Below are 14,489 nucleotides of genomic sequence, written 5' to 3'. Positions count from 1 at the left end.
ACTACAAACACTCAAAGGAACTGCAGATTTCTGGCACCATAGTGACTCAGAAACAGTCTGGTTCCAGTTTGCAGCAGCCAAGCCCAGCAAGCGCTGATTTATTTGGTGTTTTGCAGGTCAAACGATGTCAAAATAATTGTAGTTTTCAGTTTAGATCACACACACGACCAGTTCAGCTTTTGCACTATTTCTAATCATGTTTTAATGAGTCCAGTCATTAATTTATCATTTGACCTGGAAACAAACAAATCATTTCTTACCGGTAAACACAGGACGAACTTCCATTCTTTCAGAGTTTCAGTCCGTGCTGCAGAAAAAGCTGGTTAGCATTCATCTCTTTGAACCTGAGAGCAAGTTTTACCGGTCTATTTCTTGGTTGGTTGGTTTTTGGGACTCTGCTCTCAGTCTTAATGAACCGCGCAGAAGCCGCCCCCCTCTCTGCCCCCCAGAGCCCCGAGACATTTTGAGACAGTGTTGCTTTTCAGCAGCTTCGTGCCACCCGACTCTGAATTACATTGTTTCACCTGTCACAATGAATCGAATGAGAGAAGCAGTCTACGAGCGTCTGAATAAATGATTCCGAACAATGTGAAAGCAACCGAACCCCTGAGACGAAGCTTATGGTGCGCTGCAGGTAAAAAGACATTTAGGCTGAAAAACAGAAACATTTGTGGTGGAGGGAAAAAAACTAAAGGTTTGCAGACATCTACCGGTTGCTTGGTTACATATAATAATTTCAAAAGGAGTGTGTTTCTTATGACGTGTTCGTTTAATTAAAACGCCACTCAAACTTCTCTGCAGCGCAGCGTTTTTAAAGGGCCAGTTCACCACAAAAAGCAGTCCAGTCAGTCTGCCTGGATTGTTTTGCTGTGAGTTATCAGACGTGTCTGCCTTTCTCCTCATGAGGCTGAGCATCAGGCGCTTTTCTTTCTTGTGTCTACATCTGCCAACAAATCCAAGCGTGCAGCTCGCTGACAGTACAGGTCAGCCGAGGTAGACGTGAATGTTTACATATTCTCACACCGTCACAGGTTGCTGCACCTCTGCGCGGCAATACCAGTTCGTCAGCAAATTAAGTAAGACGCCAAGGTTCGTGGTATTTTCAAGGAAAGGCTGACGTCTGTAGAGCTGATGTGTCCCTACCTGGTAAATTTAAAGCAGAGGATTTAACAACACAACAAAGATTTTGGGGGCAAACTAAGAGCAAAGTGTCAGCGTCGAGTCATTCTTAACACGTTTATCTTTGCGTTGCTTTCACTCCTGAAACTTTCTGCAAGAAAATAAGATTCGGTCTATACAAAATGGTTTAGGTAGATTTAGGCGCGATCGTGGCTCAAGAGTTGGCAGTTCGTCTTGTAACTGGAAGGTTGCCGGTTCGAGCCCCGGCTCTGACAGTCTCGGTCGTTGTGTCCTTGGGCAAGACACTTCACCCGTTGCCTACTGGTGGTGGTCAGATGGCCCGGTGGCGCCCCAGGGCAGCTGTGGCTTGCCATCGCCAGTGTGTGAATGTGTGGATGACTGAATGTAGTGTAAAGCGCTTTGGGGTCCTTGGGACTAAGTAAAGCGCTGTACAAATACAGGCCATTTACCATATTTAATCACAGGGCCTCTATTTATGCTCTGCTTTAATTTCCTTGACCCTTGTGACCTTTCCTGATCTCCCTGCCTTCCTTACAGGGTGAATGTCGGCTGCGGGCCAGCAGAGGAGCGGGTTCTCCTCACAGGTTTACATGCTGTGGCTGATATCTACTGTGAAAACTGTAAAACCACCCTTGGTTGGAAATATGTAAGTAATTTGCTATTTAAACTTTCCCCGTCTGTCTTGATGGATCACTTAAGGCTGCTGCTTTGTTGTTTTGCATCTGTGTGGTTTTTCTAGTTTCTGAGAGAACACATTATGCTGTTACAGGTCAGAAGAACGAGGTTGCTCTCATTAAAGCAATGCTCATTAAAGAAACTGTGACACTTTTTCTTTTTTTAAATACTCAGGTTTTTGTTTGGGCTCAGAGATTGAACACTCTGTGGTATCCAAGTGTGCAAGATAATTACAGTGCCGAAAGGTTGGCTGCAGACAGCCAGGCTGGTACCTCTGAGAGTCTACAGTGATTAAATGTCAGGCCGTTTTGAAGAGGCTTGTCCTGGTAATTGTGTGAAAAGAGTATAGAAGGGTGTAAAATAACTAAACACGGTATAAAGACAGGGACTCACTTAAAGCTGCTGCTTCAGTGACAAAAACAATTAGAGATTCTCCGAAAAGCCCTGCAAGCAAAGCAGAGCAGGACTGGTTTACAAGGCAAACCAGGCTGAGCAAATATTCACAGAAGCAGACTCGCACGAGTCTCCCGGAGCTCAGCAGGGCCGGGACATATGCCGGAAATCATACAGCACTTAACGAGATGCACTGCCGGTCTGGAAGTTTAGACCTTTGAACGAAGCGATCTGGACACCGGAGGAAATATTTCTCATATTTCTCTCTGCGTCTCTCAAAGCCCTGCTGTTCTCTGACGGTGATGTGATAGATGGTGATAGTGCTACATCAATGTGTTCATCTTGGATGCTTGAATGCTGCCTCTACGCTTCCCATGTTCTCCATATAAAAAAGGGCTGGGACAAAATCGCCAGTCTTTCTGTCTTTTTGTGTGTTTTTATAACTATTTTAAAACAAAAAACGGAAGATGTAAGCGTGCCAGATTTTAGCAAAGCTGCTAATTTACATCAGCAGTCCCTGCAGAGCACGTTAGTCTATATGATGCACCGGTGATGGTTACAAAGATGCACCGATATAGGAGAAAAGTAAAGTGAGCACAGATGAGCCACTGAGATATGAAGAGCAGCTGTTTATTGCTCTTTTTCCACTTGTATTCCCACTGTCACTCGTTTTGTTTGATAATGTGTTTTTCTTTTTCCTGACTGATTCTCTGATGTTTTTCCTCTTTTAACAGGAGCACGCGTTTGAAAGCAGTCAAAAGTACAAAGAGGGAAAGTTCATCATCGAGCTGGCTCACATGATCAAGGACAACGGGTGGGAGTGACGCTCCGCCTCTCCGTTTGTTTTTCTTGTTTTTGTTGTTGTTTTTCTGACCTGGGAATGCTCTTTATCGAACTACAGGGGGAGGGCGCTCGTCCGGCCCTCCCTCCACCAGCCCCCACACTTTCCTAACAGTTAAAAAAATCAAACACCTCCACCTTCCCGCCTTCTCCACGTGCACACGCACCCACCTGCTCATTGTGAAAGTGAACAAACGGCGACCGCCAAGTGGAGCGACTCGTTGAAAAACGACGTCATGTGAGTCCCGCCGTTACTTCCCCAGAGCTTTTGGGATCGACCCCGCCCACTCTCAACCCGCCGCCGCCCCACCGAAACACGCTTACAAGTGATTGTGGTGACGTGTCGACCACTATGCGAAGGAAGAGAGAGACTTCACCGAGAGGACGTTTCTTTCTTTTCTTGATGGATGACTTTGGTTATTTTAATGTTATTTGCTTCAGTTTTAACGTCGGGTTTGGTAAAGATTTGGTTTGGCAGCCGATGGATGTTACTGGTTAGCATTATATTTTATTTCCCTGTCAAGTCTGTGTTTATTCATTTTGTCGGCTTGGTGTATCTCTGCCTCTAGCTGAGCATGCTTTTCTTTGCTAATGTCCAAATGAGTAATCAGGGATGGGTGAGGAGCAGAGGGGGAAAGGGAGTTTATCGTAGTTGCAAATATGTAGCAGCATCTTGCTTTCTTTCTTTTTTTCTTTTTTAAAGAGGCAAAGAATGAGTTTGCAGTATTGTGGAATTTTATACCTGATATTTTTCTGTTTTTACCCTTTTTTTCGACTTTCTTTTTCCCTCTTTCTGGTACTTTTCAGCACCCAAAAGCATTGAAAGCAGCACCTAGTATTCGTTTGACATAAATGGGTATATATATACGTATACATAGATCTATAGATACATATTTGTAGTGTTTGGCTAATTGCGATTGTGGCTGGTCCCAGTTTGCAGCAGTACCACGAGTGAAAGACGAAAAAGGAGCAGAAATGGTTATTAGACTGGGGATCCTTCCATCAGTGCCCACACATCATAAAACACGATGACAGAGTGTATTATCCCATTGTCTGGTAATGAAACAATAAGAGACACTTACATATGAATATAAATACACATACTATGATTACATATCCATAAATACTATGAAAATGTTCGTAGTACGTCGATATTGGAACATGGTTTCTATATATATATATATTTGCTGTCACGCACATATGTATATATGCATATTACTGTGTGTATATATGCATTTTGTGTGTGTGTGTGTGGTCATGCATTATACAGTGGCATACTTGAACGACTTCGTTTGCACTTTGCAGAGGCGTTTGGTCCATCGCGGTTTGGAGGCAAAATGTTTGTTCGCTCTCGTTTCCCAATGGCCTTCTCACAGATGAACGACAGATTGTTGGAGATGGAAAGGAAGCTGGAGCAGGAGGGCTTCGTCGACTCTGGTATGCTTAGCAGCTGCCTGTTAGATACTTTGAGGAAATTTGGTTTCATTTTGTTTAAATTCCAGGTTTCCTCTCACTTCTTCCACACCACAAAGTAGTTTCCAATTTTTTGCTGCTATCCTGGAAATCCCGCCGCTTCGCCCCGTTCTTCTAGATCTTTTGCACTTTACGTCCTTCTCTCTCTCTCTCGGAGCGTATGAATCGTCTCTTTGTGGACAGCATCTGTGATTTGCCTCCAAGCCGTATGAATCTTGTGCCTCTTCAAAACACGAACGGCCTCCCTCTACTTGTTTTCTTTTATTTTTCCTTCTGTTGTGCAGTGCATAACTCTGAAAACTTTCATGTGAACCGATGTGTCTTCCCCTTCCCTTCGCCCCCTTCCTGGTTCAAAGAAGTAGCCCTCGAAATAACATTTTTCACCAAAATCCTCAGAGCTCTATGGATAACAGAGACTTGGTATATATACACACATATATTTTCTACATTCAGATTTAAAGGTGCAAAAACAGATGGATATTCAGTATATTATTTCTCAGAGTAAAGCAAAGAGGAGGAAGAGGTTGCCCGGGACTTGTTGGACTTTTTAATCAGAGGGATTAAAAAGATGGCAGCAGGTGATGGTGTGGGCAGGTGATGGTGTGGGCAGGGTGGGACACGATGGGAGAGATTTTAAAAAAAAAAAATTAAAAAAAAAAAAATCAGCAGTGATTGATTACTTTGCCGGCAAGGTCAGTCAGATCACACGACCTTTTAACCTAAAACTATGACAATGCAAACCCTTGATAGTTAGCAGTGATACCTACTTGAAATATAAATACATAAACAGCTAAGATATTGGCCCATGTTACAGTTTTTGTACATAAAGTAACATATTTAAGGTTTTATACGTATTTCTACTGGGTTAGTTCTTTTACTTCCCCTACTTGAAGCACTTTTGTTCACCGTACCTCTGGCTGTGTGGTGTCTGGCGTGTGCGCATACATGCATGTGTGTTAATCCACATGCATGCCTGCACACCAAAGCGAATGTTTACCTTCTCTTCCTCAGTTTTCCCCTCTTTCCTTTTTGAGTTTTCCTGGTGTGTTTTTTTTTTCTTCCCTTTCACAGCTGTTTGGTTTCGCTGTCTCGCCCGCTGATCTGCGAGGTTGACAGCCAGGTTAGTTTGTTTGGAAGTGATTTATCCCCCGTTTGGTTTGTTTGCTTTTTTTTCTGTTAGCTTGTTTATTTAGCTTGTGTGGTAAGAGCCCGTTAGAGGGCCGGTGTTTAGGTCTCTGCTGAGCCATGTAGACGTTGAGGGCGAGCTGGAATCTCCCACCATGTCGCAGGGAGAGCCTTTACCAAGACCCTTTGGCCACCGCAGTCAGTGTCTCCTGTGCTGAGGGCTTTCAGGTGTAGAAATGCACCCTGTGGCAGCTATGTCGGAGGTCATTAGTTTGCGGCAACACTGGCTGTGAATATCTGATTGTATTTTTTGAACGTATTCATTCTCGTGGTGTTTTTCTTTTTTTGTGTAAAAGTGAACTGTTACTCCCCTTATCTATTTGATCGAATGGCTTGTTTTGATGATAATAGCCTGTTTTAGTCACATCTCAGTTCTGGTGCTGCATCCTTTCGATGTTTTGCAGGACACGCAGGGCCTGTCACATGCAGGCAAGAATTTGCAGGTCTGTCCAACAACTTAATGCATAGAGTGTTGAGCGCAGCTGCAAGAGTTAACCCCGTAGCATCGTTTGGGCGTGTGCTCAGAGGTGCAACAAACTTCTTTGCGGATGTCGTATCAAACTTTTAATGGCCTGTTTTTGAGTCCAAATTCTAAAGTATTGAAAGATGATGTGAAAGATTTGAGGTCCTTCAGCCAGAACTAGCTTGTCTTTCCATTTCCTGGTAACAAGCTGGAAAACTACAGACTGGAAGGCCATCGGATAAAACAGTCATTGCATTAAAGCCATGTCTTCTTCCACATGTCGTGAGATTTGGTCAGTTTAAAGCTACAAACATTAGATGTTCACATGAACGCATGAATGCATCGTTAGATGCTCGAAGGTTGCAGCTCCTGAACTATGATGAGCTTTTATTAAAACAGCAAAGTCTGATTGCATTAACATAACAATGCCACAGCCCCTGCCTTTAGGTTGGTTTACCTCTGTGAAGTTTCCACACACTCAGTCTCACAAGACCAGCACCGGTAGCAAAATTTGGAAAGAAATCTACCTTACAGGACTGTTTGTGTCTATCTGAATCATTACTGAATGCACACACACAGTTGTACGATTTCCCTCTGCTACATGCACACAGCCAGTTTCTCTTGAGGACCTCCACATGGCAGCAGCAGCAGTTTCTGGGAGCGACCCGACTGCAGAGCCTCTGTACTCTTCCCTTCGATAAGTCAGTCAAAATTGAACCAACAAAAAGCAGCTGCCAGTGTCACCGCCAGTGCGTACCAAATAAAGACCCAGGCTCTATCGAATGCATCAGTGTCATGTGTCAGCGGGCAGGAACGAAGCCAGGGGCCACGGTCGATGGGCCCCTGGAGATTCGACTGCGATACCAAAATCAAAGAGTAGAAAACCTGTCACCTATGACATTGTCTTTCTGTAGAATGTTTTGATTCTCTGAAATACAGCGTCAAAGCAGCCTGGATGAAAAATGTAGATATTTGCTGCTGAAAACTGTTTACTTTTTATTGTTGTTCTGTTGTTATCGTGGCACTGGCTACCTACTTTTTGCGCTCTGTTACTGTCTAAACAGGATGTTGATCAAAGGCTAGATGGGTATACGGGGAAAAGACTGTACAAGTTCTTTTCTTAGGACTGTTAAACTACAGTTTGAGGTCTAAAAGCATGTTGTATTTATGATGTCGTGCCTGTTTTTTGTTTTTTTTTTCTTCCTAAATTTTAAAGCAAATATTCTGCTTTTTATTTGACTACATTGCTTTGCATTCTGTCTTATTAAAGCCATGTCACATGTCTGTTTTCACTCTAATGTAAACTATCAGATATCACAATAAAATTTTCAATGGCATTAAGTCTCAGTTTGTCAGAAGGTGTCATTATTTTTACATTTTAAATTTCATATGCCATTTTCCGTAGCACATTAACTTTTTCTGAATGTGTGCAAGTAAGAGAGCTTTTTGTATATTAAATTTTTAAACATATACAATCTAAAGATTATGCAACTTTTATTATTTATATTTTGAAATGTAAAGAGTAAGCAACCAAGTGCTACTAATGAAATCACTTGATTAATTAATCATTAATCAGAATGACCCTCCATAAACGTCATAAACATCAGCCATGAGAGAAGCAACTGTTGCCACTTTCAAGGAACTGAAGTCCATCATTCTACAGTTTTTCAGAACAATCTCCCCCGGAGTCGATGTTCCCACAAATTCACCCCAAGGTCAGACCATACAAAAAAAAATCCACCTCTCAGAGTCTGCAGGCCTTGGTTAGCTTGTTAAATGTTAAAGCTCGTGAAAATTACAATTAGAAGAAGCCTGAACTCTTATGGATTGTTTGGAAGGTTTGCCAGGAGAAGGCCTCTTTTCTCCAAAAAGGACATAGTACCATAGCTTAGGTTTGAAAAGTTCTGAAGAAAGACTTCTGGAACAATGGCCTTTGGGACAGACGAGTCCAAAGTGGTGATGTTTAACCTCCTAGGACCTGGCATCCACATATGTGGACATCACATTCTGGGTTATTTAGACCAAAATACTCAATTTTTCTCTACAAGGGCCTGATATCCACTTACGAGGACATTATACTGCTACTGTTCTATCAAAATTTTAAACCAATATCCTCATATGTGGCTCTTATTTTTCTTAAAAACAAAAATAAGGAAAAAAAAATCTGGTAATTCTTTGTTTTGACGTTCTTAGGCCCCAATATGCCCAAATATCAAAGAGAAATTAAAAATGCATGCCGTGGAAGAGTTCGGGTCTTAGGAGGTTAACATAAGGCACAGCACCACGTTGGGAGAAAACCAAATCAGCATATCAGGACAAACACCTCACAAACTATCAGCACGGTGGTGGACGGGTGATGATTTAGGCTTGTTTCGCAGTCGACCATGAACTCCTCTGTGTATCACAGTATCCTAGAATCAATGTGAGCTCATCTGTCTGACAGCTAAAGTTTGGCTGATCTGAGTCATGCAACAGGACAATGATGCCAAGCACGGCAACAGAATAAGTGAAAATGAAAAAACCTCAAGCTGATGCGTTGGCACTATCAAAGTCCAGACCTCAACCTGATAGAGATGCTTTAAGGGGGGACGCACAGTAAATCTGCCTGGGACAGCATCAAACTCAGCTTTCTGCAAATAGCCTTGCAGCATATGGGTCACCTGCTCAGCCCAGTGAGCTACACTGACACTCAACAAAATGATTGCTGCTCTAAAAGCGAATCATGGGATGTTCTTCATTTCTCACACACTGCTTCTGCTATTCGGCTTACAGTTTACCAAATAAAAAAAAAGTGTAATATGTCGTGTGTTGTTGTTCTTCTAAAGCTGTGATTGCCTCATTTGAAAACCTGCGAAGGACCAGACAACTGCTTATCATGTCCTGATACGTAGATTCAAAGTCTGTAACTGTTGACTGTAATAAATATACTTTTTCTGTCTTTGTGCACTAAACTGTTAAGGTGAGTTAGTTTAAATGGTTATTCCCTTATACATTTTTTTGTGAGCACGGATAAACAACAAGAATGCAAAAATTAGACAATGGTTATGTGCTTATTTGAGCACCATAAAAAGCCCTGAAAGTGATCATGTAAATTAGACCAGAGCACTGGCCTGGAGCATTTAAAACAGGGATGCAGCTGAAAGAGGAACTGGTCTGTGGTGGATGTCATGTCTGTGAAAGGTGATGAAATGAACTTTGACAGTTTACCACAGAGGCGAAACTTCTTCATTGAGTATTACAGGCCTTGCAGGAAATATAGGCTTTAAATGTAAAACAATTACTGAGGCATGAAATTCACGAGTCTCCTTTCTGATGTGCAAGTGTGGAGGGTTGTCAGGTCATTTCTTCAAAACACAAAGAACTGCAGGTGACAGTGCTTTTTGTTTTCGGTTTGTGCAGCTGAAGAGTCGGACGTCAGCAGTTGTGTGTTTCATCGACTGCAGCCGCACTTCCTTTTACCCGGTTTGACTGTTGGCTCAGTGCCAAAGGGCATAGGGTCATAAATATATATATAAATAATTCTAATTATTTTTAGCAGGTCTCCAAGTGACAAACAGTGAATTCTTTAAGGCGGGGAAGCTTTATATAAATTAAACAAGACTATACTGTGGGATTGGGAATTGACAGTTTATTGATGAATAAATTTAGTCTGCACAGGTTCCTCAGATTTCTTGACTATATTTTCTGAGCTTCGGGGCTGTTTTGTTTTGTTTTGCAGTTACACTGTGACTATCTTCACTTCTATGACACTCAACTGTTCTCAGTTTCATGGTCAAGTGAGGCCTTTCCCCTCATTATTCCATGAAACATTTAGCAGAGAAAAGATTCCAAGACTTGAACTTGGATTTTGGGAGCTGTTCACTGGAAGTTAGAACGTGATGTCCAATAATGGAAATGAAGGAGGACTTCAACAGTTCAAACCAAATGAAACCTAACAGAGAGATCATACCACCACATCATCTGGCAAACATGGTGGGGGATTGTTATGTATGAGCGTGCATGTAGAAACAGCTCACTAGTGTTTATTAATGTGACGGCAGATAGTCGTAGGATGAATTGTGACGTGTACATGGCTGTACGCTCTGCTCAGAGTCAGACAAAACTGACTGGACTGTGCTTCAGAGAGGACATGGATAAATAAACCAAAGCAAAATGCAAAAGCAGTCCAAGAGTTTCTCAGAGCAAAGAAATGAGATATTATGAGATATATATATATGAGAGACTGAAGACAAAACTGAAGGCAGAAAGACCCTCAAATAAAGCAGGTGGTCTTTAATTGCAAAGTATTTCAAATATGAATAAAAATGATGGCAATTCCTAAACAGTTAATGCAAAATTGTTTTTAAACCCCTTGAAATAAACCCAAAATTCTGCACTTCAAATTGATTGTTTGATTTAGAAGCCGATGTCACTGTGTACAGATACCCTAAAATATGAGGGGTCTTAAGATGTTTAATGGGGGTCACAAAGAAGGAAAAATAAAAGTTCTGCCCTATAAATTTTCTTTTACAATATTTTGTTAAGTTTTTTCCTCCTGTTTTCTGGTTTACTCGAGTGAAGTACAATGTTACAATGTTCACTTTTGAATGCAGTCCCAAGAGTTTCAGTTTCAGCTGAGATTTATATTGGTTCTTCTGTTCTCACAACAGTTTTGCTTTTATCTCACAGGTTAATCATTCTCTGTTTGGGTGAGTTAGACTGACACACAGCGAGTACTTCAAACAGAAAGGTTGCTGTTTTATAACTGATCTTTACTTCCCTCAGTATCATCATATCCATATCATGGTCATACATGTGACGGTATCTCAACAACAAAGGCAAGAATTCTGCTAAAGTATAAAAAATGTGAATTCCTTGCAAACAACTTATTTAAAATGACTATAGCCTGCAATGGTATGAAGATAAAGACAGTGCAGTGGGGGGGATTGGTATTTAAATTTAATATGATGGATAAAAGAAGACTGGAACACTTTCCTCCTCTCTCATAAAAGTATTTTTTTAAATCATATTTGATGAGTGTGAAGGCCCGAGGTGACGAATGAATCTCACTACCGCTCTCCCAGCAGCCGCTCAGTCTGTTCTCACTCACAATTGTTTAACCTGCAATAGCTCAAAGTAAAGGAGTTATTTGAATTTGAATGTCTGTATTATGAGAATAACTGTGCATTATATATGTAAGGTCTGTGGAATAAACCTCAGGAGTTTACATGCATCACGCACACACAATGACTCAGAATGACTCAACAGAAACAGTAGTACAAATAACAAACATGTTGTGTCAATGTCATATTTTAAATATCAAAATATATTACGTATAATAATATACATATCACTTATTTGATATTAAAGTGCAAAAAACAAAGATATTGCATAAACAGTTAAGGAAGTACAATAATTTTAATATACTGTTAAATGTTTTTAACAATGAAAGAAACAATGACAGCCGTCTAAAAACAAGAAAACTGCAAAATAGTCCGTCTGCTTCTTTTAGATGCTTTCCCAGGCCTGTAGCTGTCTTTAGTGAGACTTGCTTTTCCTGCGATCATCCACCGCTGTTGTTTTCTATTATCCAGGCCTTTTATTTTAAGAAAAGTATTATAAGAAGTGTGTTGTTCTTTCTTTTTTCCCCAGAATATACTAAACTGTTGATTTTGTCTCGGGGCTTCCACACAGTAAATAACAAGCAGCGACATGGCAACCAGATCACAGAAAGCTGATGAAATTCAAGGACTTGAAGTGATAGCTGTTGAAATGAACCCACCCACCCACTTCACATCACCAGCTCTTGTTTCCAAGTCGCCAAATGTCTCTGATTCTCTGGTCTCTAATTGCCATGTCTCTGCTCAGACCCAGTAAGGATGAACAATTTAATTTGCATCGTAAGCTCACATGTTGTAGGTTCACAGTAAACAAAATGCCACATACAGAATCATCTCTAGACTGCCCACCTGCTTAAAATAACAGTGCATCTTTAAAAATGTCATAATTTCAAATGAAAGCTAAGACTCTGCAGTTTAAGCCCATATTCATCACATAACTTTCCAAACAGAAGACATACATTTAACCATAAAGTCATTCTGTTATGTTTTCAGATGAGTTCAAAAACCTTCTTGTTTACCTTCATTTCTTCAAGCTTCTGTATTATTCCATCCTTGGTCTCTTTATTTATTTACAGTTACACCCACTACTCCAGCCTAAAGTCATCAGAAGACACAGAAATGTAAACTTATTCCACAAAAAAGGCTGCCACACAGTGAAATATCAATGCTTTGATCTCAGGAAGCTGTAATTTCTTTAAAAAATACACTTTTTTTCAGTTTTTGGCATGTCAGTGAAACAAGAGAAAGACTGGCTGTCTTTTCCACCAAAAGACACTTTCTTATAATGGTTTTTGGAAGCATTAATTAATAGATAAATGAGAACTTTAGCGTGTGGCAGACAGACCAACCAGCAAAGAGGAAACTGCAGAAGTAATAAATGAGAAGCCTGATAGTTCTTTTTAGCTGGTGGAGACCAAAAATGGAGCTAAAATAATTTAATCGGGATTTTAGTAAGATAATTTCATAGACAGACATTGCAGCAATTATGTGACAATAATATTTCATTACTTAAATACAATGTTGGATCCCATGTCTTCTCTCTCCTCTAATTTCTGTTTTGTCCTTTTCTTTCTTCTCTTTGCCTTCAACCAGTTGCAGTACAGGTCACCCAAACCTGCTTTAGCTGGAGGTCTCTGTGCTACTCACTGGTAAACAGTTTAACCCTTCAAAGCCAAGTATATCATATTTGATCCATGTGTTTTGTGAGTTTCTGAGACTTCTACATGATCAGCATGACTTTTTTTACCCCCCCCCCCCCCCCCCAAAATGATATGAATTGCATGACACATTTTTAATAACTACATTGCAAAAATATTGCTTATGTAGCAAATGTGATTCAAATTAAAACTCATATATGCAGATTTAAATTTGATATATATTTTTATATAGTTTGTCTAAAGGTTCAACAAACACTCCATCATCAAAAAATGAAAGATTTCTGGCAGTTATTTCATGGTTCAGGTTTTAAAGGCTCAGTTTTAATCAATTTATAACTGTAGCTGCATCAAAGCACTTTATCTTGTAAGCTACAGACGTCGTAATATTAGTGAAAATCCCAACAATCAGACAATCACCTTATATAATTTAATCATTAATCAACTAATACATTTATTTATTGTTTAATCAGATCCTGTAAATTGCCCAAACACTCACAAATGTTTACTGGCTGAAAACTTTGTCAAGTGTGTATCGTGTATCAAAGTAAACTGAAAGCAGAAGCCAGATAAAACTTCGGCGTGCCGCATAATGCCACAAAATCTTATTTAACAAAGCTGTGCGTTTCAGTCCAGAAGAAGCGTCTGTCGGGCTCTGTGAAGTGTTGAGTCTGCTCTGCAGTGAGCAGCACAAATGAGGCTGTGGCAGAAAATATCCCCAAAACCTGGGAGAACTTTGTGCGATGCTTCAAACCCACTATGGGTGAGTCACACCGTGTGTATTTATGCTGATTTGAGTGTACTGACCATTTAAAAGGTGTCACTGAGCTCTGGAGCTTTTATTTTGCAGAAAGATTATCTGACCTGCAGCTGCACAGCTTATTAAGCATGAATCATTTGGTAAAGTACAGACAGTTCATTTGTTGTAATGACGGGAGCTCCTGTGACAGTACATACTTAGATAAATATTCTCTCCACGGTGCTTTCTATCTGTCTAGCTTGTGATGCTGATGCCCACACAGCCTCGTATTTTCATGTCCTTGAGGTGGCTGGCTTGTTTTCAAGCACAAAGCAGCCTGTCAGCCTCTAATTTATCCCACATTCTGCTTTTCTCTTAAGCTGCAGGACTATAAATGCATAATATTAATATAGATTTCCAAGTTATAGTTTTCAATATTGATTTGAAACTGTTTTAGACTTTTTATATCAGAGGCTGGTAAACTTATTGTAGTTTGTGGGGCGCAAACAGCCCAATTTAGAGGGGCCAGAGAACTAATATTACCAATAACCTGTAAAAACAAATACCTCAGAATGAATCCTCTGTTAGTATAAAGAAATACATTCTGAGAACATTCACATCAATTAAAGATGTGTACCCTGTCTTTTGCCTTGTGGCAGCTGGACAAGACCCAGTACTGTGACAAAGGGGACAAACCAAATTACACATAAAGGAATCTTAAACGCAACAAGACTCAAGATGGTAGAGTCAAAGCAAAAAATAAAAACTTGATCCACACCAAGCAGAGAAACACCTGATAATAAATACAACTCAAGTCAAGTGGCTTT

The 14,489-nt window shown here is 40.5% G+C and overlaps 1 protein-coding gene across 4 annotated transcripts in view; it reads left to right on the top strand.

Moving 5' to 3' along the window:
• Window positions 1–7,516, top strand: part of ypel1 (yippee-like 1) — a 30,126-nt gene extending 22,610 nt beyond the window's left edge. For all 4 annotated transcript variants that reach the window (XM_086315510.1, XM_086315511.1, XM_086315509.1 and 1 more), the window contains exons 4-5: window positions 1,678–1,786; window positions 2,943–7,516. In XM_086315510.1, the coding sequence (XP_086171636.1) occupies window positions 1,678–1,786; window positions 2,943–3,032 (199 nt within the window). In that variant the 3' untranslated portion in view covers window positions 3,033–7,516. The remainder of the gene's footprint in view (window positions 1–1,677; window positions 1,787–2,942) is intronic.
• The last annotated feature ends 6,973 nt before the right edge of the window (window positions 7,517–14,489 follow it).

Source organism: Aulonocara sp. 'chitande type north' Nkhata Bay, linkage group LG12 (genome assembly GCF_057382095.1).
Source record: "Aulonocara sp. 'chitande type north' Nkhata Bay isolate Kocher_YH1m ecotype deep benthic linkage group LG12, A_spYH_male_GT1.1, whole genome shotgun sequence".
Lineage (NCBI taxonomy): Eukaryota > Metazoa > Chordata > Actinopteri > Cichliformes > Cichlidae > Aulonocara > Aulonocara sp. 'chitande type north' Nkhata Bay.
This window is presented reverse-complemented; position numbering and strand designations above follow the sequence as displayed.